General features: G+C 32.5%; 1 protein-coding gene across 1 annotated transcript; it reads right to left on the bottom strand.

The window, feature by feature from the left end:
• Positions 1-14,838: 14,838 nt before the first annotated feature.
• Phum_PHUM397090 (uncharacterized protein) lies at positions 14,839-19,589 on the bottom strand (the record flags this gene model as incomplete). Its single annotated transcript, XM_002428635.1, has 9 exons — positions 14,839-14,995; positions 15,161-16,014; positions 16,117-16,183; positions 16,473-16,674; positions 16,783-16,920; positions 17,080-17,194; positions 17,281-17,451; positions 17,550-17,929; positions 19,172-19,589. 9 exons carry the CDS (start codon positions 19,587-19,589, stop codon positions 14,839-14,841), a joined length of 2,502 nt encoding a protein of 833 aa, XP_002428680.1.
• Positions 19,590-26,969: the final 7,380 nt, after the last annotated feature.

The raw sequence follows: 26,969 nt of genomic DNA on the forward strand, positions 1-26,969 counted from the left end.
TAAGAAAAAAAAAGAACCTGTTCGTACATATCAAAAAAAAAAAAAAAAACAATAATAAAAATAAAAAGGAAATAAAACCGGAAATGATTACAAAAAGTTTAAGGTTCGTAAAAAAAAGCGTGGAAGAAGAAGAAAGAAAGAATGAGAAAAAAAAATAAAGAAAAGGAGAAGCCGGTCAAGACCTTTTTCCAACGAACTCATCCCTCCTCCCCCCATTTTTCTTTTTTTTTTTTTATTTTGATCCTATTCTTTGTTAATTTGGATTTACTTTTTTTTTTTTTAACTTTTTTTTTTTTTCTTTCCTTTTTTCCTTTTTTTTTTTTTTTTTCAAGGCGGCACGCGAATGACCCATTTATGTAACTAACAGAAGATTAAACCTTTTATTATGTGTTTGAGACTCAAAACACTCAGACTGACCCAAACCCAACCGACAAAGGTTTTATAAAAGGGAGAAAGGATGTTTGGGAAAACCCCAGACGCACTCTTTTTGCCCTTGATTCTTTACCATTTACCCAAATGAGTCCTTTTTTTTTTTTTCTGATTTTTATTTTCAAGGCTACCTTTCCTTTTCACGGCCACCACATTCCGCAAAAACCTTTAAAACAGGAATATTAGGGTTTCCCCTCTCCCCACATCCCCGCATTTTCATTTTTTATTATTATTTCGCACATTGAACTACCCGAACTACTTATCGATACAATCGAATAAAAATGGCGGACGAACGCACGGTTAAAACCTGATGACGTCAATCAAAAATAATTTTTGTTTTGAAAATTTTTTTTCATAGAGTAAATAAATATTTATAATTAATTCGAATTATTTTTTTTTTTCTCTAACCCCGCCAAAAAGAAAAGGTTATGTTCGAATTTTAAAAAAAAGATTTTTCGAATGGAAAATATTATTTTAGGTAAATTTTCTTTTCTGTTTTGTTAATTAAAAAAGAAAAAATGGAGAAAATAAATCAGTTTACGAAAGAAAAAAAAAGAAAACAAAACGAAAAAGGAAAAGCGAAACAATTTTGCTTATAAAAAAAATCAAAGGAAAACAAAGACTACTAGATAGAACGTGTGTGCGTGCGTGTGCGTGTGTGCGTATATGCGTGTGCGATTTAATTTTAATTTTTAATATATATTTATACGTGCATGCGTGCGTGTGTGCGTGCGTCCGTGCGTCCGTTCGTTTCTCCCACGCATTTATATATATATATGTAAATGCGTGTGCGTGTATGTAAAATTCAAAAAAAAAAAAAAAAACGAGGAGGCCATATTGAATAAAGAAAATTTGCAAGAGGATAGATAGAAAATGTAGAATCCCTAAATTTCACTTGAAACTATTGATTTTACCCCGGAGAGTCAGTAAGGGGTTTGGAGGGTTTTTTTTTTTTTAAAAAGGGAAAGAGAAACGAGGAAAGAAATAAGAGAGAGAGAGAAAGAGGAAGAAAAGGGAAAGGAGAAAGAGAGAAAGAGAGAGAGAGTGGTAGAGGAGGAGAGAACGGAGGGAGATTTCCTTCGCCCTGCGTCCAGCGGCAGGCCACCCGCAGGACAGAGCTTTGGCCTCATCTCATAGTGACGTGCTTTCCCTATTAACTACTTTCCCTCACCTTCTATATTTTCAGCATCCCTTACCATGCCCTTCATCTTTCTCTCTCACTTTTTCTTCTTTTTTTTTTTTTTATTTAACATTTTCTATGCTTCTTCTATTATTCTATTTTTCTTTTGCCCTTATCATCTTTCACTTTTTTTTTTCTTTTTTTTTTTTATAATAAATAAACGTTATTTATATAACGACGATTGACGATTGATATCACCCGCCATTTTGAATACTTATCTGAAACATATTTGTTAAATTGATTGTAATCACCGGCATTGCCAAATATTGAAAAAAAAAAAAAAAAAAAAAAAAGAAAAATTATTATACGATATTTTCAAAGAATAAATTTATTACTTATGAGAGAGTAAGAGTGAGAGTGAGTGAGAGAGAGAGAGAGGAAAAAAAAGTTTTCTTTTCACAAAGTTTTCCTAAAAAAAAAAAAAAAAAAAAGAAAAACTTAAACGCTTTTTCAAAAGTTTTCATTTAAGAAAAAGAAATAAAGAAAAAAAAAAAGAAAAAATTTTTTTCTTTTCTTTTGCGCGCTCGTAAATAAATAAAAAATTATCGCCCATTATTATCATTATCATTATTATTATTATTATTATTATTATTATTATTATTATTATTATTATTATTATTATTATGAATCGCTATTTTTTCTTTTTTTTCGAAAATTCACGTAAAAATTCATAATAATAATAATTCGGGGGGGGGGGGGAAATAAAATTTTCATCTTTAAACAATTTTAATTTCATTAATTTTTAATCGCATTGTTGCCAACGTTTGAAAAAAAAGCAAAAATGAAAAATCTGACAAATTCCTTTTGATAGTTTAATAGAAGAGAAGAAAAAAAGGGGAGGAGGGGAGGGGAGGGAAGAAAAGTTTTATAAACCGTTTCGGAAAAGGACAAAAAGAAAAAAAAAAAACTATTTATTTTTTCTTTTTTTTTTTTTTTCGCGATGGGGGGCCTCGTACCGTCCAATAAAAATAACATCATTTTTAACGGTTATCATTAACTGGTGGTACCTGAAATCGAAAGTAATTACACGACATGATATTATTATTATTATTATTATTATTATTATTATTGTTATTTTATTACCATCGTATGTTAGCAAATAAAAAAAAATTATTTATTAAATTGTAATTAATAAAAATAAAGTAAATAAATAAATAAATCGCGTACCTGAACCGTGAAGGAAAAGAAAAAAAAAGGAAGAAGAAAAATTATCATTATTATTATTATTATTATTAATATTTAAAATGTCCGTTTTGACATTGTAGAATATTAATTTTAAGATTTTAAGTCTATTCAAAATGGCCGCCTTGAAAATTTGATTTTCTTTTCCTTCCCCTTCCTCTTCCTCTCTTCCTCTCTTCCTCTCTCTATATCTCTCTCTCTCTCTCTCTCTTACTCTCACTTTTACTCTTTCCCTCTCTCTCGTTCTTCTTCTTTCACGTTTTCTTTTTTTTCCATCTTTCTTTCTCTTACTTATATATTCATTTGCCCCCCATTACTCTCTTACTCTTTTTTCAAATTTTCCATCTCTCTCTCTCTCTCTCTCTCTTTCTTTCTCTCTATGGTCAACTCATGTCCGAATAAAAAAGCTCCTACTAACAAAAGCTAAAAGTATTCATGGTTTTATGTAATATAATTAATTTTCCTAACTTTTAACCAATTTACAAACTTAGTCGATATACGAAAAGGTTACAATTTAATTTTTTTTTTAAATTTAACGGTTCGAACGCGTTCGAAATTTCCCCTACCTAACTAACTGATGTGTTATGTGAGTGTGTGTGTGTGTGACGTCACAGGTTTTCACGCGAATGTCGTCGTCGTATGGTAAGTGAAATTTTTACAAAACTCAAACCGCATAATTATTAAATTAAAAAATTTACCGATTCGAAGATGGAAGGGGAAGGGGAAGGGGGGAAAACGCAGGAAAAAAAATTAAATCGATAAGTGGGGGAGGAGAGGAGAGAGAGGGAAAGATATGAAAAAAAAATTTAAAAAAAAAAAATAAAAATGGCGAGAGTTTGATGAATTTAAAGTAAAATTTAAAAATACATATTCACATACGTGTGTAAGATCAATAATAGTAAAGAGAGAGTAAGAGAGAGAGAGAGAGAGAGAGAGAGAGAAAGAGGGAAACTAAGTTGAAAATTGCCAAGGCGTCCGGCAGAGCCTCTTGTTATTATGAAGGGAAATATAAGAGGAGAGAAGAAGAGAAGTAGTAGAAGAAGAAGAAGAAAGAAGAGGAAGAAGAGGTTGAAATAAGGGAAGAAGGAGTCAGTATGCAAGGGTTGAAATGGTGGTAGGGAAAGGGGGAGGAGGGATGGCATTCGACCACCCTCAGCTATGCGGCGAAGTCCTTTTCTGCTAATATTCAAACTACTTTTTCATTCAAACACTTAAAAATTTAAAAAAAAATTTTTTTTTTTTGTTTTTTGTCGAATGTTGTTGTTTCCTTTTTTTCTTATTTAAATAAATATTAAACAAAAACCGGAAATAGATTTTTTTTAAAAATAATTTTTATCGATTTTTCATAAGCGGTGATGATTAAATTATTATTATTATTATTAATATTTCTCACATTGATTCGTTTATTCTTCGATTTTACGTCGCTTTTTAGTAATTTTTTCAACTTCCGTTACGTCCGGTTACAAAAAAAAAAAAGTTTTTAAAAAAAAGCGCGCGAAAAAAATTAAAAAAAAAAAAAACATTCGTCATCAAATCGAACAGTACTAATCGTCGTTACGTTAATTTTAAACTTAATTTTTTTTTTTTTTTTGGCGGTTTTACAAACGAACTTCCGGTAATTCGATTAATTTGTCACGATAAAAAAATACACGTAAATTTTTTTTTTTTCCTTGTGAATGCGATATTGAAAAAGTGGGGCGGGGGAAACTTCATGACGTCATTAAAAAAAACAACGTGGAATTAGAATATAATTACGTATCCGTTTTTTTTTTTTTTTTTTTTTTTAAATATGCGTAAATTAATTATTTTTCTAAGACGCAATAATAATAATAATAAAAATCATCGAAGTAATAATAATAATAAAAATAGAATTTTCCCATTTTATTTTTTTATTTTTTTTTCTTCTTACGATTTTCAAACGGAAATCCACGAAGAGGAAAGCGATAATAATTTGAATTGCAAAGGGAAAATGTTACGGTCAAGTAGCCATTTCCCGAGTCATCTCGTTACCATGACAACCAATCTGTTAAAAATAACCGAGGTTCTATACACATTAAAACACCGGTCAAGTCGAAAATCTTTAGTCGAAATAATAATTTTCCCTTATTTTTCGTGTTTCCCATTTGCATGTTTTTTTTTTTTTTTCCTTTCTTACATAATATCGATCGATTTTTTTTCTTCATTCCCCCTACCCTACACCCCTCCCAACACCCCCACCCCCACAGTAACGTTCGTTATTTAAATCATCGTCGATATAAATCAATAAGAAAAAAAAAATTTTTTTCGTTATGATTGTTTTATCAAACAAAATATTCATTTTAAAATAAAAATCATAGAATAAATAAACGACCGTCGATGACGATCACGACGAACGATTTTTTTTTTTTATTCTATGACTTTTTTTGTTTTTTTAAATTTTTTCTAATTAAAACGATGTAAATAATTATTTTTTAGATTTCCAAAAACGTTTTTTTTTTTTTTTTTTTTTTTTTTTGGCACCAAGCCCTGGATTTGGGGAATTTTTTTTTTTTTTTTTTTTTTTAGGAAAAGTTGGCGCCCTGAAATTTAAAATAAGTGAACCGTATTTAAGCAAATGTTTTTTTACCTTTTTCGTTTCCTTTTCTTTTTTTTTTCTTCCATCGAATTTTTTTCCCGTATCGATTGAAAAGGTTTATGAAGAATATTATTATTATTATCACTCTTCTTAAATTTCTTCTGCTTTATTATTATTATTATTATGTAGATGGTGATGATGATAATAATAATAATTCGACGCTTTCTTTCTTTCTTCTGAAAAAAAAAAAATAAGAAAATTTGTTTTAGGATGAAAAACAAGTACTGCGTTAACGTGGACGTAAATTGGAAATTTTTTTTTTCTTCTGCCACGTTTAATTAAAATAATAATAATGATTTTTGTCAAGTGTTGTAACGGTTGTTTTTTTTTTTGCATAACAAAAAATATTTTTCACGATATCGGATTTATATATATTATTGAATTCAATGAATTTTTTATTTTTTTCATAAATGAAAAACGTAAAATGAAAAGAAAAGAAAAGAAAAGAAGAAAACCTGAATGAAAATCTCGCTAAACAGGAAGTTAAAGAGTACAAATATAAATAAATAAATAAATAAATATTAATAAAAAAAGAAACCAGTTTTTTTTTTTTAATCGGAAGTTACAGACACCCGGAAAAAGATGGAAGCCATTGTTGTTAAATGATGCTACAAGTTGTTGTGTTGTTGTTGTTGTTGTTGTTCTTCCCGATTCTTCCTCTTTTTTTCTTTTACTTCTTTTTCTTATTTAAACGTGATTTTCAATAATAAGGGTTGAATTTTTTTTCAGGGTTACTACAAGGGGTGTTTTTTCACCTGTTTACCTTCTTTTTCCTCCCTTTTTTTTATTTATTATTATTATTATTTTTTTATTTAACGATCTTCTTTTAATTTATAACCTACAGTTAAATCCATCAAAGCATTTCCTTTTTTTTTTTTTTAATACGACAACCAACAAACAAACAACGTAAGATTTAATTTTATGACGTCACATACGACGATATTTTCTATCTTTTTTTTTCGTTATCGTCGTCATCGTCATCGTTGTGACGTAGATCGCGCAAAATACAATTATTATTATTATTATTATTATTATTATTATTATTATTATTATTATTATTATTATTATTATTATTATTATCATTAATACTTTTTTAAAACCTTCTGCTTACTCTGTCTTATCGTTTGGCTGATGAGATAATAAAAGAAAAAACAAATTCGATTGCGTTTTTGCTTTTTTTTTTTTAACGGATACTCGGCGATGAAATAATAATAATAATAACGATGATGATGATGATGATGATGATGATGATGATGATGATGATGATGATAATGATAATGATGATAATAAAAGCGTATAATTTTTTATCAGTCATCATCGTACTTTCTTCGACAAACACTAAAACATTTTCGAAAGATGAAATGCTTATTGCGAAAAAAAGGAGCAAAAACAAGAAGAAGAAGAAAAAGGAAAGGAAAAGGAAAAGAAAAGGAAAGGAAAACGAAAAAAAACCATGCGAATCATTTCACAGAGTAAAAAAAAAAAATAGTAAAAGGAATGTAATACGATTCTGACTGTAATACCGGAAATATCATCCTTTTTAAATTATAACAATAATGTAAATTAATAATAAAAAGCGTAAAAAATTTAAAAGGACATTAGCTAGGGTAAGGGTAGAAGAAGAGGGTAATAAGAAAAAGAAGGAAAGAAAACAACCCTTGATTGAGCAGATGCACACCTTTTTGTACTTTTTACATTTAATTTTTAAATTTTTATGTTACTACCCCGTGATACGCGATAGAAAAAAAAAAAAAAATCTTTTGTATTATTATTATTATTATTATTATTATTATTATTATTACGTCCTCCTTATAAAATCTAAGGGTTGAAAACTTTTATCTCTTTCTCTCTCTCTCACTCTTTCTTCGTAACCGTCACTAATTTTTTTAGTAAAAGAAATTTTTTTCGGGGGTAGTAATCAACCGAAGCATTTATTTTATGTTAAATATTAATTTTTTAATGAAAACGTGACGTAATGAAAAATTCGATTCGTGAACCGATCATAGAGTAAATAAATTTAAATGAATGAAACTTTACGTTAACCATATTGTGAGATTTTAAAAAAAAATATTTTTTTAATTATTTTCAGGGACGAAACCTTCGTTTTTTTTTTTTTAAACGAAAATATTTTTTATTCGTCGGAAATTGAAAATCATCACATTTTCCTCTCTCTCTCTCTCTCTCACACACACACACACACACGCTTTTCCAATCATTTCATTCCCTTTTTTTCTCAGCTCCCCCCCACTTATATCTTTACGCTTTTTTCCGACGTTTTCCTCTTCCTCATTTTCACTAAATCTGCTAATTTTCTTATTGAAAAATAAATTTTTTTTACGTTGCCTCTAATAATAATAATAATAATAATAATAATAATAATAATAATAATAATAATAATAATCAGGAAAGTTAAGTATTTATACTTAGATAGATATGAGTTTCTCAATCCCCCAGAAAAAACAAAGAACTTACCGGTCGTTTTTGTGTCGATTTGTGATTTTTCCACTTTTCCCATTTCCGGATTATTTACTCCATAGAGATGCTGCACTCACAGATCAGGATCTGCTTTCCCGAACTCGGAAAATATTTGAAAAGAAAATCCCGTAGATGATGATGGATCTGGAAAATTTAAAAAAAAAAAATTTTTCAAAGGGTTCCTTCTTTCCCTTCTTCTCTCCCTCCCTCCCTCCCTTTTATTTATTTATTAATAAATAATAATAATAAATAAATAAATTTCCTTGAATGAAATAATAATAATAAAACCTTCGAATAAGAAATATATTCTAACATTTATCACGTTTTGCATGCACACGCATGTTTGTTAAAACCGTTTCATGTGCGTGTGAATGAATGTTTGTTTGTGCGTGTGTGCGTGAGTTTGTCATTTTGCAATTTATATGGGATCAATGAAAAAAAAAAAAAAAAACGATAAAAGGGTTGAATGAAATAAAAAAAAAAAAAACGTTAAAAAAAGAATTCATTTTAAGATGTTACCATTACGTTGTTGTTACGAATCCCGGTGAGAAGAAAAATCAGGTAAAAAAAAAAATGAAAGAAACGGGGATGAAAAATTTAAGGGATGAAAAAATTTTTTTTACTTGTTAAAAAAAAGTAAAATAGGCTTTAAATTTTCTATCACGAAAGGAGAAAGGGAGGGGACGTCGTTATTATTATTATTATTTCACTTCTTTTCATGGGGTGAAAGGTAGTAGAAAAAAAAAAAAATTTCAGTAGCAGGTTGAGAGACCCCTTTTATTATTATCATTATTATTATTATTACCGATTTTTTTTTTTTTTAAATTCTGCTGACTGATGCGAATTTATTTTTATTATTATTATTATTATTAAGTAAATTTTTGATTTGTAAAAACGTAACGTTTGAATAATAATAATAATAATTTTTTTCGCTTTTCTCTCCGTGACCCTTGACCGATTGTAAACGCCCCTTTCCGATAAACCCCTCACTCCTCTACGACTCCGTCAATTTGCTTTTTTTTGGGGCGCGGGGGGAGGGGGGGGGAAAGGGAAAAAGAGAAACATTTTCTTTTCGGTTTAAAAACGACCCGAAAAAAACTTTCAACTCCATCTATTGACACGATAAGACAGTAAAGTGACTTACAAGAATTGTTGTCATGTCATAGGTCATAATAGCAGCATAAGTGATGTTCCTTAGGGATGCACGGCGAGTAGAACAACCTGGACAAACAACAAACATTAGGGACGAATCGTCGGAATTAATAATAATAATAATAATAATAATTTAATGTAGTTTCGTTATTCAAGGTTGTTGTTGTCGTCGTCGTCGTAGGTCTCGTTCGCGTTATTGTTGCGGTTGTTGTTGTTATATTTATGGCAGAATTAAAGGAGGAGTTTCGTTAGAAATTTTTAAACAGAAAGTGGTAGAGAGAGAGAGAGAGAGAGAGAGAGAGAGAGGGAGTGAGAGAGAGTGAGAGAGAGAGAGAGAGGTAGGAGTCTGAGTGAGTTGAGAGTCAGTCAGTCAGTCAGTCAGTCAGTCAATCTGACTAGAAGGCAAAGAGGCAGAAAAAAAAAACTAATTCCAAAGAAAATGAGAAAGAACGTGAAATAAGACTACACACGCACACACACACACACATGATTTTAAGTTTTCGGTTTTATTGTTAATAAAGATTGGTAAAGTCTGCGCACGACTTGATGGTCGTAAAACGATTTTTACGATGTTTCAAACCGCACGGAACTAATTCCCAAAACTGGCCTTGAACGATACAAACACACGCACACGCACACACACACACACACACAAACACACACACCATTGTTTTTCTTACCCGAATTTGTCTGTCCTTCATTTATTTATAATAATAATTTTTTTACAATCACTTTTTTTTTAAAAATTTTAATTTGTTAATAAAAACCGCGGATAATAATAATATTTATTAATTTGATTTAAACGTTTTCCTATTCCTTATTATTGTTTATCTTTTGTCTACCACCACGACAAATCTCTGTACTCTTTCTCAAATACTCTATGACTTCTTCTTTGGTAATTATTTCGATACCCAATAAATTTCCGCATTTACTAATTTTAACAGTGGCAGAAGAACGTAACGATAAATAATAATAATGATAATGATAATAATAATCATTTAAAGAGTACGATTTTACATGAAAAAGGGATATCCTCAACGGGAAATTTGCAAATAAAAAAAAATTTGTTTAAAAACGAAATTCAATATCGTTGCGAACACGTTTTTTTTCCGAAATAATAATAATGATGATGATGATGATGATGATAAAATTTGAAGAACACGTGAAAAAACATGTCGGATATTAAATAAATGAATAGATTAAGAAATTAGATAATTCGACGAAGCGAAAAAAAAAAAAAAGGAAGGAAGGAGGAGAGATGATTGAAGGAAAGATGATGTGATGAATCTTACGTCGTTCCCTTTTATAAAAAAAAAAAAATTCTCATTTTCAATCATATGAAAAATAAATAAATAAATAAATAAAATAAAATAAAAAAGAAAAAGTTCACATGAACCACCCCATTAATAAAACAAATAACTATGAGAATTTAAGGTGAGGGTAAATTTACCACCTGGCGAATAAAAACGACTAATATCGCTTGGGAATATATGAAAAAAAAAAAAAGATTATATAGGGAGGAGGGGGAAAAAGGGGGGGGAAGAGAGAATGAATGTTCATCTCCTGTCTTCACAGCATCCGATTCAACTAGGAAACCAACAAAAACAACCCAATTCACAACAAAACCGGAAGTTTAAAAAAAAACATTTCACTTATGTCTCTAGGTAGGTCACAATAAAAAAAAAAAAAATGTCACCCGTTGATTTTCTTTTGTGGGGGAAGGGGAAGGAAGGTTGATTGTCAAAAACAAGTGTCTGATAATTGTTTTGTATATTGAAATACAATAAATATGAAATTATTATTATTATTATTATTTAAAACGATGGTTCAGATAATGATAATAATAATAATGAGATTAAATCTTATACCGAGTGTACCCACACAAGACACCCGCACTCAGTTTTATTTAAATTTGGTATTAAAAATTATTAGTAATGGCGGAACCCACGCAACGTTTTTTAGTTTTTTTTTTATATTAAATCATTAAAATAAGATAAAATTTACCTTAAAATAATATTTTTTATCGTTCGATTAATCGAACAAATGAAAAACAATCATTTAAAATAAGTTTTCAACGTTTTAAACAACAGGATAAATAATCCTACGTATTACACCGACGACATTTTGTTTACGAAAAATAAACAACTGCCTTCTATAAGAAGACGAAAAACGCGGGAAAGTATATTAGTCGCCAAGTGAAAGATATTTGCATTGCGAATGACGTCACAAACGTAAACAATTAATATTGTTAAAAATGGCGGAAAAATAAAAGTGCAAGAAGAATATTTTTATTTTTTAACGCCTCGTTTTAATTCGTAAATAATTTAACGTGGGTGAAATATTAAATAAAAAAAAAAAAAAAAAACCACGGGTAAGTAAGTTTAGTAGTATAGTATTAATATATATATAATAATAATAATAATAATTAAAAAAGAGAAAATTTTCCCCACCATTTTCTAATTAAAAACTCTTTTGAGCCCATTAAAAATTATTTATTTATATTTCAATTTTGTTTAACGAAAAAAAAAAAGTAGAAAAAATTTTTTTGAACGGAACGAAGGGGAAAAGGGGGGAGGAATTGAAAACGTCGAAAAAATGAAGGGGGGGGTGAAACGTTTTAAAAAAAAATTTTAAATATTTTTTTAATCAAAATAAATTTAAAAGAGAGAGATAGAAAGGGAGAGAGAGAGAGAGAGAGAGAGAGAGAGAGAGAGAGAGAGAGAGAAGGACGATATTCATAAGCATTTACCTATCTGACATATTAAATTTTTATTTTTTTATTTTTTTCAATTTGAAATTTTTTAAAAAGAAAATTCGTTAAGTTTTTTTTTCCCAACCCTTAACTCTCTCTCTCACACACACACAAACTTTTCACTCTTTTTTTAATTCCCATTTTTCCTGTAATTTATCCCTTTTTAACATTCCCACAGTATTTTTCACTGGAATATTAAATTGAAAAAAAAAAAAAAAAATTTTCTTTAAATATTTTTTTTTTCCTGTCGTCCCAAATGGCATTTCTTCATGTCTTCTTCATAATTTTTTTTCCCAATCGAATTCTTTTATTTATTAAGAACCTTTTTCTTTCTCCACCTTCTCCACCACCACCTCTTGCATCATCATGTCCATTTCCATCCCCACTACCACCATCATCATTTCCATCTCTAACACCATCAACATCATCTCCACCACCACCACCACCGCCGTCATCATCATCTTCATCTTCATCTTCTTCGCCACCACCACCATCAACTTTATCTCCATCTCCACCACCACCTCTTGCATCATCCCTACCTCCACCACCACCACCATCATCAACATCTCCATCTCCACCACCACCACTACCACCAACATCATCTTCATCTCCAACTCACCACCACCACCACCATGTCTATCTCCATCTCCACCTCTAACACCAACTTCATCTCTGTCTCCATCACCACCACCATCACCAGCATCTTCATCTGAACGTTGTTGTTGCTGTTGTTTGACCGTTAATCTTTATTTCATTTTTTCAAAATGTCTTCTCTAAATTTTCTATAAAGAGAATAAGAAATAAAGAGTTTTTTTTTATCTTGGCATACTACTACTACTACGTAGTTGATAAAAGAGACAATAATGATAAAGGATCAAAGAAAAGAAAAACTAAAAAGTAAAGATGGAGAATTTTAAGAAACAAAATAATAATAATAGAGAGAGAGAGAGAGAGAGAGAGAATAGAAAAAAGAAAGAAAAGATGTTTACGTTGGTTATATAAACAATAAGAATGGGTAAATGCATGGAGATAAAGTAGAGTCACGTACGTTTGTACCAGGACCGGATCAAAGTTTGCCATTTTAATGGCAGTTTTTTTTTTTTTTTTAAGTTCCCTAGGGTGCAATAACTCTTTCAACATTTTTTTTATTTATTTATTCTTCAAAGAGTTTTTTTCGTTTTGTTTTTTTTTGTTTAATACTTGTTAAAGTTTTACACATTCTCTTGTAATTATTTTATTTTTTATTAAAATGTAAAATTCACAACGGTTTTTCCTCCATCTTTTTTTTTCTTATTAAACGAACGTTAATATTAAATATGGCGCGCGCGTTTAAAAAAGTTTCCATTTTAATAATAATAATAAAAAAAATAAAATAATTTCGAATTTTAGTTTTAAGTTTAAAAAAAATCACAAAGTAAATAATAAACACCGTGCGTTTTACCCAATGACGTTTGTTTATTAATAATCGATATATCGAAATAAATCGATATATCGTTCTTTTTCCCCGAATTCGTTCAAAATGGCGTCTCGTGTATATAAAAACAATGTTAATTTTTACGAATCAAATAAAAAAAAGCTTTTACGACGGGGAAAAAATTGATAATCGAATCGAATCGATCGATAATCGATTTAAGTACTAAAAAATAAAATATTTATATATATATATATCAAATCGTTTATTTTATATATATTATTATTATTTAAAAAAAATTATTACATAATTTTTTAAAAACTTTCATTTATTTATTTATTTATATATTTATAATTTTTTTTATAAACGCATGTATAAAAAAAAATTGCATTTTTCATGCAACACGCGCGCATAACTACACCCACGCACACCCACACACGCGAACACATCATTGGCTTGTATTATGTTATTGTTTCCTATAATACATTCATTCGCTGACTTATCGCCGCGATTGATTGATTGATTGATTTAATTAACGAACAATTAATTTAAAAAATTTTTTGTTTTCTTTTATCCAACGGTTTTTTTTTTTTTATCTTTTTACTCTTTCTCACAACCATCAACAACAACAACAACAACAACAACAATATCAACAACGACATCAACAACAATTGTTAATTATTAAATATTATTATCATTATTATTATTATTTGTGCGAATATGTGTGTGTGTGTGTGTGCGGGTGTGCGTGTATACGACGCAGTCATGCATGTATATAAACATTCATATAAATTTTTTTTGTCGCAATTAAGTAAATAAACGTATACTTTATATATAAATATAAAAGTCTCTTAAATTTATTATTATTATTATTACTATCAATTAATTATTATTAATATTATTGTTATTATTATTATTACTTTATTAATAAACTTTATATATCAACAGCCTCAAATTTTTATTTTTTTTTTGTTTATTTCCTTATTTTTCCTTCCTCTCATTTTTCTTTATTAATTTATACTCAAATTAATTATTTATTTATTTATATATATATAAATTTAAAAAAAAAAATTATAAAGTATTATATAATAAAGAAGAAAAAGCACCATTTATATTTATATATATTTTTTCTTTAATATATTTATTTACTACAACTTTTTTGTTTATTAATAAAAAAAAAAAATCCGAACGTAATCGACATTTTTCTTTTTTAAATTTTATTTACTAATCTATGTATATTTATTTATATATATAAATATTTATATATGTATATTTTGTTTTATCAAAATTTCATAGAGAAAAAAAACAAACAAACAAACAAACAAAAACTTCACACCGCCTTCTATTATTATAAATAAATTAAAAATAAACAAAAAACAAAAAGAAATTAATAATTTATATCGGATAACCGCGTTGTCACGTGACAACCAGTAACCGACTTTTATTTTTTTTTTTTACTCTTTCTGAACGCGCTCACGAAAGGAAATGTTTTTTTTAAATGAGATTTCATTTTTAGGCGTTCGGGCGAACGCCATCAACCCCCCGCCTCCGGAATTCTAATTATGTACAATTTATCCGTGATTTGGTTTGTCCAACCATCATAATCATCAACCTTCTCTTCTCGTTTCTACTACCCCCCCCCCTCAGTGAAACCTGGCTGTCGTCGTCGTCGTCGTCAATTGCGTCGTTTCGCTTCTTTTCGGCGGCGGCGGCGGGGGTCGTTTTTTATTAGCTATCGCCATAGCTATCGAATTTTCAAATCCTCCTCCTCCGACGACGACACCATTACCACCACTACCACTACTACTCCTCGGTGAATGATCCCCATTTTTCGTATGGTAAATACTATTTTCGTCAATTTTCGAAAGTGGAGATTTTAAATTTTGCGTTATCGGTGGAGTTATCCTGTTGTTGTTGTTGTTGTTGACGACTTTAGAGGTGTTGTAAGGAGTCGTCACCACCGACGGCATACCTTTGCTACCCACGAGATAAACATTTTCGTACAAATTGTCCGTTTTACCGTAGTGCTCTTGAACCCAATTCGATACGTTCGTTTCCTTGTAATCGGGTACGGGCGGCGGAGGATCTCGAAATCCTAAAACTTCGTGCGGCGTCGTCGACGTATCCAATTTACATTTTTGTGCCACCTGCCATTTTTTCCTCATGACCCTTTGTAAATCTTTAAGGAATTCTTTCGGGGGCGGCGTGAGCGTTGATTCTTTGCTCGCGATTTTTTTCGGGCTCGTAAGCGAAGTATTTTCGTTTCGCCTAGGCGGCAATGGTTTCTTCGGCGATTCCGCTGTCGTACCTGTCGTTGTCATTTCTTCAGGAACGAAATTAAAACTTATCTTTTTGGGTGGTGTACTTTTAACAGGAGATCTTAACGAGTCCGAATTTGACATTTGACTATGATACGGAATAATAGAATTAACTACATTATTATTATTTTTAAGTAAGTGAAAAGGTTTCGGAGGAACTTTCGGAGACAAAGTCGACGGAGGGGAAAAAGCCGGAGAACGATTCGTCGGTGTTAAATCCGGTGAGAAAGCGTTCACGGGTGTGGCACCGCCCGACGATACCGGAGTCGATAAATCCGATTTCGGAGACGAAACTCTTGGTGTCGTCGTCGTCGTCGATGACGTCGGAAAAGGCGGAAGCGACGCGAGTGACAAACTGCTGCAAGTCAATTCGGATTCGTCGAAAACGGGTAATTCGCTTTGAGAGGGCGGTGGCGGCAGCGACGAAAGACTCAGAGTGCTTTCGAACATTTCCGACGGAGGTGGCAACAAGTCGACGTCAAAATCGTTGTTTTGAATTTTCTCGTTGACGTTGTCGGCGTCGTCGTCGTCGTCGTCGTCGCCGAAACTCGACGCGTTATCCGAAATATTTTCCAAATTCCTTTCGAGTGCTTCTTCGAAAACGGAAGAACTTTCATCCCGGGAAATACTTTCTGTTTGATTCAAAAGTGTGTTCATGGCTTCTTTTAAACTCCTGTTGACTTCTTCGAGAGTCAATCGATTGTCCAAAGAATTAAATTCATTTCCTGTCATTTTCCTTTGCACGTCCACGATGATGGGTTTGCTGTCGGCCGACTCACTCATGCCACGATCTTTTTTCACGCTTCTCCTCCTTTTCAATGTTCCCGAATTACTACCTGAAATACCATTTCAATGACAATAAGAATAATGATAATAACAATAATACCTCGTTTTTATTTAAGAGCCACGAACCTGAATCGTCGGACGTTTGAGATCTTCTCCAACTTTGTCTCGAACACGAATTCCTCGTCAATGTTCCCGTTTTCGACAATTTACCCTCTTCCGTTTCGCTTCCGGTTCTTCCACGTGTCAAAGTTCCGCCGTTTTCGTTATCGATCACCGTATCCACCACGACGGTTTCGCCGACTTCTTTCAATTGTCTCGTCATTGACGTCAAAGGTAATTTCGGATTCACGGATGGTTTTCTTTTAATGGTCCCGGCTGCACAAACATAAAAAAAAAAAATCCACGTGATGAGCGTTGACACACACACGCGCGCTCGACATTGTCACCACGTGTCAAATGATCACTTACCGTTTGGAAAATCACATTCGAAACCTTGTTCGACGCAAGAAGCACCATCGCTAAGGCAACCGCTGCTCGAAGAACTCGATGCTCTCGATTCTCCTCCTCTGCTATTAACGCTATCACGTCTCGTTAATGTTCTCTCTTGTATTTCCGTCAAGTCTTGACTGTAAATCCAAAGCAGAAAAAAAAAAAAAAAAATTTAAATTTTGTACAACAACGGAAACAAACAAACAAACAAACGGATAAAATGACGTCACTCGCGTCCCTCTTACGTTATATCGTAATTTGGTAAATATCGATCGGGTGTTTGTGGTTGACTAGTTTGGGCAATCGATGCGACCGAACAACTTCTCGCGTGTGCTAACAAATCCAAATCTTCTTGTGCCAAATCGTCCAAAAGACTCCTGTAATTTTCCAAAAGTTGTCGACCGTGCTGTGAAAACATACATATTGATAAATTTCAACTTCTACTTCCGGTTTATAATCTCTATGATATTTTTTTTTTTTTTTCAAACTCACTTTCGCTATCCTTATCCCGACGATCCATTTTTGTAACGTGATGCTATCGTCGGCGCATAAATATTTTATGTATTTCGTGGATTTGGGTTGTTGGAGTCGCGGATGTTTTATGGCGAAACAATAATCCGTTGGGGATTTGAATTTCTTTTTCCAACCGACACCGAAGTAAACCTGGAAAATGTAAAAAAAAAAACTTATAATTTCTTCCCGTCGTCGCCGCCGCCGCCATCACCATCACCATCGCCATCGCCGTCGGCAATCACACTCACCTCGTTTATGTCGAATGACGTCAAACAAACGAGATCTTTCGACGATTTCGATTTTTCCTTCGGATAATAATACAATCCGGAAGCTCTGAGAACGAAGTGAAATTTTTTCCATCCCTTTTTCGATTCGGATTTCAAATACAGTGGACCGGATATTTCCGGCACAGTGTTCGAAGTCGCGGAAAAAAATTCTTCCAAAAGCATGGCTCTCGAATGATCGTCGTAATCGCAAAGTATGTCCGTGCTCGAGAGAAGATACGTTTCCGGATTTGAAAACAATTGATATTTATCCGGTCTCTCGTTGAATATTATTTTATTTTTCGAATCTCTCGTCCACATCATTAAGTTATCAACCAAAAGTTCGTGGTCTTCGTATACCCGTTCTGCAAACAACAACAACAACAACCACAGTTAATAATAATAATAATAATCATTCGAATCGAATGAAATCAATCAATAAACCCTTTTGGAATGGATGGATGGATGAATCGATCGATCGATCGATCCATCGATGGATGAATATCGAGAAATTAATGAATATTTCAACAAACGTTTTTTAACCGTCGTCATCTCGTGCCACGTACTTAAATAATCGTGTGTAAAACGTAATAAAAATAAATAAACCAGATGATGCATTTTTAAAACAGGAAAAAGAAGAAGAAGAAGGAGAAGGAGAAGAAGCAGAAGAAAAAAAATAAAATAAAAAAAACATTTAAGAGCTTGAATGGATTAAGAAATGGGGGGAGAATGGGCGTGGGGGGGGGGGTGGAAACGAACGGATGAACAAAATAAAAAAAAGCAGAAGAAATTTTTTTTTTCCTTTGCTTTTGTTCTTTCTCCTCCTCCTTCTTTTTCTTTTTATCACTCCGCCTCCTTCTCCTCCTCCTCCTCCTTCTTATCCCCTTTTTCCTCCGGAAAGAAAAAAAAAAAAGTGAAAACTAATAAATAAATAATAAATATTTCCTCTCAGTTTTTGAAATCAATATAAAAAAAAAAAACGGAAGAGGAAAACTTTGAAATTTCCATCGGAAAACTCTCTCTCTCTCAAAAAAAAAAAAATTATTTCCCTTCCTCCATTTTCTCTTTTCTTTTTTTTTTCTTTTTTTTTCTATGAGAAAAAAAAAAAACTTTACAAAAAGCTTAAAGGCCATCGAAAAAGAGAGAGAGAGAGAGAGAGAAATTGTTGTATATAGATACATAAAAATAAAGAAGAAAATTTGAGAACGTTCTCGAAAAAGAAAAGAAAAGACGAGAAATCGAACCGTTTTTTTTTTTTTTTTTTTTTTCTAAAACGAATTTTCCTCGTTTTAAAAACGCTCGTATTTTATCATCATCATCATCGTCGATTTCTTTTCCCCTATCGTTATCCGCGCCAAAAAAAAAAAAAAAAGTTGAAATATTTAAAATATCTACTTCCACGACAAAACCGATCGTAATCGTAATCTTAATCGAATTTGAAAAAAAAAAAAAAAAAAAAAAAAAACGATCGAGGGACCGATAGAGGGAAGAATCGAGTGATGGGGAAAAGGGAAGGGGGGAGAAAGGAAGGAAAACGTTTTCAAGAAGGCGGTGAAAATTTCGACGCGGGAAAATTTTAAAAAATTTTTAAAAAAAATTAAACGAACCCATGTACAATTCGGGTAAATGTTCGACGATCGCCCATTTTGGTTCCATAGTCACGTGATTTTTATCAGCCAACAACCTCGTGACGTATCCGCAAGTCATTTTTTCATCTATGAGAAGACTTTTCGTGCTTCCGTCGCTCGTGAAAGCTTTTATGAAAAGTTTTTTAACCGAAGCCAATTTCATTTTCTCTAAAGCTATTTTTATTTTTTCTGCTTTCGCACGATTGGCGGTTTCGTTCTGCTGGAACCCAGAAAAAAAAAAAACAAAATCACTTTCGTTTCTTTGGGTCAAGAAAAAAAAGGAAAAATTTTTTGGATTGTTTCGAACCTTCGTGTGAACGTCGATTCCCAATCCGCTGCTGGTTTTAGAAGCCCCACTTGAGCCTCCGCTCGATGCCGAACTTTCGCTCGACAGCATCGATACATTATCGGAAAAAGCTGAATCGTTGTCTGGACTTTCCGTTCTTCCGACTGCAAGAGAAACAAAAAAAGAAAACAAAATTAATCAACCCTGAAATGATGACGTCATTACTCTGAACGGGCGGGGGAGGGAGAGGGAAAGGTAGAAGAGAAGCCGTCGTCGTGGAAGGAGAAAAAGAGAGAGAGAGAGAGACACGACGTTTTTTTTTTCAAAGTAATTCAAAGTCATATTAAAAAAAAAAAAATGTGTTAATTACACTAATTATCACAGGAAATAATTAATTTCGTTTGTTTTGAATGAAAGAAAGAGAAAAAGACAGAAAGAGAGAGAGAGAGAGAGAGAGAGAGAGAGAGAGAGAGAGAGAGAGAGAGAGAGAGAGAGAGAGAGAGGGAATACGTGGTTGGGTTATTGATACAAAAAAATTCAAAATTCATCACCTCCGTCGTGTTTTCCTCCTCCTCCTCCTCCTCCTCCGTGATCATCTCCGGGATCCAATCTCATCCTTTGACCGTCGGAACAACTTCGAGAATGAGCCATACCGGAAGTTGGTGGTCCGTTTGTTATCGGTGTGCTCGTACGTTTTGAATTTCGAACTCCGGCGATTTCCTAATCGTAACAAAAAATAAATAAAATCAAAATTAATATTTTAAAAATTTCAAAACGTGGCAGCAGAAGACTCGAGAAGGAATTAAAATTAGAAAGGAAATGGAAAACCGAAGGGGGGGGGAGAAAAAAAATACGTTTCAAACTTTCCACACATCCGGTTCGAACGATATAAAAATTAATTTTAAATCTTTTTTTTTTTTTTTTTACTACAAGGGGGTCAAAGATCAAAGGTCTCTCTGCTCTTGTTTACTTTTTCTCACGTTTGTGACTGACCAAGTTCAAAAAAAAAAAGAGAAAATTGATTTTCTTATTTCCGTTCCTCTCCCTTCCTCCTCCTACTGTTCCACGATTTGATGGTGCATCCATTACGTGTAACGGAAACGGATGCAACGTGCAAATCGTTAAGGTTGTCTTCGAACGAACAAAAAAAAAAATTTTACAGCTGCGACCACCATTTTATTAAAACGGAAAAAAAAAAAAAAATTTTTTTTGGCATGCTGCTTTTTAAATCTCACGTCGAACAATAAAAAAAAAAAATGAAAATGAAAATCGGTGGCAAATCAAAAAGTTGGCACCTGACGCAAAACTTTTGAGGAAGTAAAAAAAAAAAGAGGAAAAGGAAAAGAAACGGTATGAGGAGTATGGGGGGCTAATGACTAAAAGTTTGGCATAACGAATGAAAATAATAATAATTTTTTTGCACGATTGTGACTCTCTCTCTCTCTCTCGCACGATCTTTCACTCAAGCAAGTAGGCAGGCACACGCTGAATTAGACGTGTGTGACAACCAACTCTCTCAAGAATACAAACGAGTTAAATTCGTGACAAACAAACAAACAAACAAACGAAGAAAACACCCAAGAACGATATCTTCTGCAGAAAAAATATTAATTAAGAGAAAGCAGTGACGCAGAGAGAGAGAGAGAGAGAGAGAGAGAAAGAGAAAATGGCCGATACGATCATGGGGAGCAACGAACGCATTAAAAAAAAAAAAATGACAGAAAGAGTAAAAAATGATATGCGTGGAAAACGAAACTTATCGAGATAAGAGAGACATTTAAACTTTGCAAAATGACGGGGAAGAAGAAGAAAATAACCGGAAGAAGAGAGGACCGGAAACCGTCGATTCCCTCTTCTCTTCTCTTTTCCTTTTCTCACCTGATCGCATTGAGTTTCCAAAGCGCTCAACTCTCCCAATATGGCATCCAAATCGACATCTTGCGATTCTTCGAGGTTGGCCATTGAAAATCTGTACGAGTCGATTCTGGGAGAGTTGAAATCCGACGTCATTTGAGTCTGACGAAGTGTGACATTTTCTAAACCCTAAAAAAAAAAAACAATTAATTAAAACGAATTAGTAAAACCACGCCAATGAATGAATGAATGAATGGAATAGAAAAGAAAAAAAATTCCAGAACGCCAACATAACAATAAAAAAAAAAAAAATCTTTTCCGTTCCCTCCCTTGCTTCGGGAAAATATTTACCACGTAAAGGTCAAACGGGGATCAATCGCGTGTTTATCTTAAATTTAAATAAAACCTTTTTCGTATCGCGACGACGAAAGGATCGTAAAGAGAGTGAGAGAGAGTGTGTGAGAGAGAGAGAGAGACACTCGGGGAAAACTCGTCTTGAAAACTTTTGATGAGTGAAACCACGAACGAAAAGGGTTAATTCTGATTCAGGGTTGACAACTAAATAATTTTAAGGCATCATAAAAAAAAAAAAAAAAACCGGACGTCACGTCACGTTGTTGTCGTCGTCGTCTTCTCGAAACCGGAAATGCGTTCTCACGAATGACGACCAAAAAAAAAAAAAAAACTGGTAATAAACGAGAAGAAGAAGAAGAAGAAGACGAAGAGCAACCACTCGTTTTCGTCATCAACATCATCAACGCCGCCATCATCATCATCGTCGTATTCGACGACGACGACGACGACGACGACAACAAAACCCTTTTCTATTCTCCCATCGTCGTCTCATTTTAACGGCCCGTCGATGGATGGCAATTTTAATTAAATAGAACAAAAAAAAAAAAAAAAAAATTCTTTCCGACATTTAAACGACCGTGAAACTACTTCCTACGAGCCACGCCGGACTAAAACTTTTTGTTGTTGTTGTTCATTCTTTTTCTTTTATGCCCCCCCCACCTCCCCCAATCTTCTTCATTTTTCAACGCGGTTGACGTTTTCAATCATCCGAGATATTAAAATCCTTTCATCAGAAATTCTTCTCAAATATTATCATCATCATCATCATCATCGTCATCGTCATTCTTTTCACTCCCTCCCCCAAACAAATTGATTATTTATCGCTTATTGAGATTAGACGTGTTGATGATAATTTCAAACACGCGAAGAAAAAGGTCGTCACAACACACAGACGTCTAACAAAATAACGTGGAAGAAGAAAATATTAATAATAATAATATTACAATTAATTGTATCTTTTTTGCCTTTAAATAACTTTTCGCATCTCCACACAAATAAGACGAATAATAATTTTGTGTTAACGTTTAAAAAAACAAATTATAATGAAGACATGACACCGAAACGTGTCAGCAGAAAAGAAAAAAAATTTATTTGCGCATTTGAACGGTTACAAAAGGTTGATTTTCTCAAAACTTTCAGAGCTTTTTTTTTTTTTTTTTTAAATTCAATTTAAGATAAACGAAGAAACAGAGAATACGGGAGGTATACCGAGAGAAAGAGAGAGAGTGTGAGAGAGAAAGAGAGAAAGAAAAAAGAGAGAGAAAAAAGAGAGAGAAAAGAGAGAGACACAGAGAGAGACGTAAAAGTACAACGCGTGACAGGTTTCGAGCGTTCGTTCGAGCGTACAATTTGATAAATCGCATTATTAAAAGCGAAAATTATCGTGGAATAAAATAAACCTAAACGATAATTGCGCATTTTGCTTCCACGTTAAAACGTATCCCTCTCTCTCTCTCTCCCACCGTTTCCCTTTCTCTCTCTCACGCGAGTAAGAAAAATAAAATTTCGAAAGTTTTCGGAATGAAAATTCAGACGAGAGAAAATAAAAAAACGATTTAAAAAAAAAAAAAAATTTTTTTTTTTTTTTTACCGCTCGCACGTTTATATCGTGGAAGGAGAAAAACATAATAATAATAATAATAAGAGAATCGCACGTGGAGGGGATGAAGAGGAAGGGGAGAAAAAATTTTTTAACCTAAACGTGTGCGACCGTTTGAAGGAGATGATGTGATATACGTGGTTTTTTCGTCTAGGGAACGATTTCGTTGGAACGTCATTCTCGTGCCACTGCAGAAATTTATTATTAACAATAAGTAATAATTATTATTATAGCTTCGGAATCGATTTCATTCACACCGAATTATTATTATTATTATTATTTTCTCTACTTCTTTTTTTTTTTTTTAATCAGGTCAATCACATTTTTATTGTTTTAATTTTTTTTTTTTTTTTAAATCATTTTTTTACGACAATAAAAGCTCATAAAAAATATATAAAAAAAAAAAACGATAAATCGAATCGTTTCGATAAATCGGTCAATCGATTCATCGACTTTTTTTTTTTTTTCAAATTTTCGAGTCGTCGTCATCGTCGTCGTCGTTAAATGACAATTAACAAAAAATTTTTTAATTTTCTTTTTTTTTTTTTTAAATGTAAATTATATCGAGGAAACTTTTGTAAACACAACAAACGCGCACATACACACTCGAACGAACGATCACGTGACCTCTCGCGTTTGAAAAAAAAAAAAAAAAATAAATTCCTCTGCCTCATTGCATATACAAAACAATGGCCGACCATTTCCAACTTTTACAATCATCGTTTCGCGTTCGGCGCTCTTCTGTAAAGAGCATAAAGACTTACGGAGCCGGACACACACACACAATCGGCAAAAGTCAAAGGTCACGAATGATTTTACTCTTCTTACCCCTAAACCATTTGATCTGACTCGCGAAATTACGTTTGAAAACGTTATCACATACGCGAAAACTATTCGAGATATCGTATCGTTAAAAAAACTCGAAATTCACTTCGATATATCGCTCATCGCAATACATTTAACGCGGAGAAAATAATAATAATAATAATAATAATAATAATAATAATAATAATAATAAAACATTCGTTTAAAATCTCATCATACCTTCGTCGTGAACTGAATGCTACTGAAACAACAGAAGCTACAACAACAACAACAACAACGACAAAATACCGAATCGAATTAATAATAATAATGATGATGATAATAATAATAATAAACAACACAATCGTTTTATAAACGTTTATATTCACAAACATGAATTTATCGTCTGCAATGTCCTAAACAACAAACACTCGATTACATGATTGACGCGGTGATGATGTCGACGTCGAAAGAGAAGGGAGAGGAAAAAAAAAGACGGAGGATAAAGAGCCCGAGAAAGAGAGAGAGAGAGAGAAAAGAATAATAGATAAGGAGATAAAGGTATATAAAAAAAAATAAAATAACCGAGTGGAATAGAGAGAGAGAGAGAGAGAGAGAGAGATGAATGTATAAACAAAAAACAAACAAAGAGATTCTGGGCAAAGTCAAACAAGACAAATGGATAGGAAGCTTTATTATTATTATTATTAACACACTATAACAACAAAGTTTTCTTACTCACCGGATGCTAACTCCCGTTTCATTATTATTATTATTATTACTACTATTATCATCATCATCATAAACGTTTATTTTCGTATATGAAAAATGAATTTTTTTTTTTTCAAAAGGTCTCCCAACATCCCATCGATATGCAAATCATGTCGTCTAGCCCCCTCCCCCGGTACTTTCGTGGTTGAAAAGTTAATAAGGGTTGTTGTTTGTAATCGTAGAGTAGTAAAACCGAACGTCGTCGAGAAAAAAAAAAAAAATTTAAATTCTTTCAAACAGGCATACCAACCCGTAGAATGTAAAAAAAAAAAAAAAATTTTTGTTCGATAAACTCCCTCTCTCTCTCTCTCGGTTCCGTGGAAGGAGAACAAATATTTGTTTAAACTAAACGCCTTAAAAAAAAAAAAAAATCTGTTTGCGGAACCTGTGAAACGTTTTCGATTTGAACTTCGTGCCACGACTTTTTTGTCGAGATTCTCTTTCTCTCTCTCTCTCTCTCTCTCTCTCTCTCTCTCTCTCTCTCTCTTTCTCTCTTTTCGATTATCGAATCGAATTACAACAACAACAACAACAACGAGGGATGTAGACAAACGTTTCGTTAAATTTTTTTCTCTCTCCTTCTTCCCATACATCCGAACGGTTTGGAATAAAAACAAAGTCATAGAGTAATAATACAAACGAAACGTAACGGAAAGAATGAATGAACGAACGAACGAAGGATTAATAATGGACGCGGATGCGTGTGCGTGCGTGCGTGTGTGCGTGTGTGCGACTATTACAACAAACATCGTGCACGCTCCTTCCTTCCTTCCCTTTTTTTCAAACGCACGCACGCACGCACGCATACACGTGCGTGTACGCAACATGCGTTGATTGATTGACGCATCCTTTGACCGGTTAAAACAAAAAATAAAATTTTTAAAAATAACACGCGATCGCTCCGTGATCCAAAACAAAAAAAAAACCGTTCGCTTTACGACGAACGACTTGTGCGTGCGTGTGCGTGTGTCAACCTTGGAACATCATCATCGATTGACCTTACCCTTGACTTTAAAAAAACCCATTTTATGGCGTAATTATTATTATTATTATTATTAATAAAAATTATAATATTAAATAATAGCAGAAGACATTTTATTTTTCGACGAGAAAATTTAATGCGGGCGCGTGTATGATCCGAGTCAACATGGCTTCCCAACGAAATACAAAAAAAAAAATTAATTTCATTTTTTTTTTTTTTTTGAAAATAATTTTCCGCGTTTTAAAAAAATTCTCTCTCTCTCTCTCTCTCTCTCTCTCTCTCACTCTTTTACCCCGAAGGAAACTTAATTTAAAAAAAAAAAATTTTATTTATTACCCTTCAAAAACAATTTAATTTATGTTTTGAAACAAAAAAAAATAACGAACGTTTTGAAGCAATGGCAAAACCGATCGCCATCTTTTTTTTTTTTTTTAATAGAGATGGCATAATCAAATCTCTCCCCCTCTCTCTCTCTTACTCTCCCCCTCACTCTCACTCTCTCATTGTTTTGTTTTTTTTTTTTGAATAGATCGAAGGGAATCAATCAAATTTTTTTTTTTTTTTTTTATCCACTTCATATTTTTAAATTGTTCAATTAATCGAAAATATTGCCATCATTATTATTATTATTATTTTTTGTAATCGTTCGTTAATTAAAACCGCTTTTCGACAACGACGACGACGACGACGAGATGTTTTTGTCGCAATTACGCTTCCGAGTAAAAAAAAAATTCTATAATGGCCGAAAGGAACAAGAGGACAACATATTTAAACACGGGGGTCGCGCATCTCTCGACGATGGACCCCATCATTAATGACGTTCATCGTCCCACGTGCGTCGTCTGCTGCGGCAAAAAATAAAAAAATTCGTATCGAAAAACGTAAATAAAAATTAATTTTCTCCTTATCGTAATTAAATTTTTGTGTTTCCATTTTCCGGTTTCTTTTTCTTCATTCTACAAAACTACCAACCGACGACCGACCGATAACCGAAACATTTTTTTTAAAAACTATAAATTTTATTTTATTTTTTTTTTAGGGACCGAATTGTATTCGCGAGGCGTAGAGAGAGAGAGAGAGAGAGAGAGAGAGAGAGAAAGAGAGAGAGAGAGAGAGAGAGAGAGAG

The sequence above is a fragment of the Pediculus humanus genome, genomic scaffold (genome assembly GCF_000006295.1).
Source record: "Pediculus humanus corporis 1103172107895 genomic scaffold, whole genome shotgun sequence".
Classification (NCBI taxonomy): Eukaryota; Metazoa; Arthropoda; class Insecta; order Psocodea; family Pediculidae; genus Pediculus; species Pediculus humanus.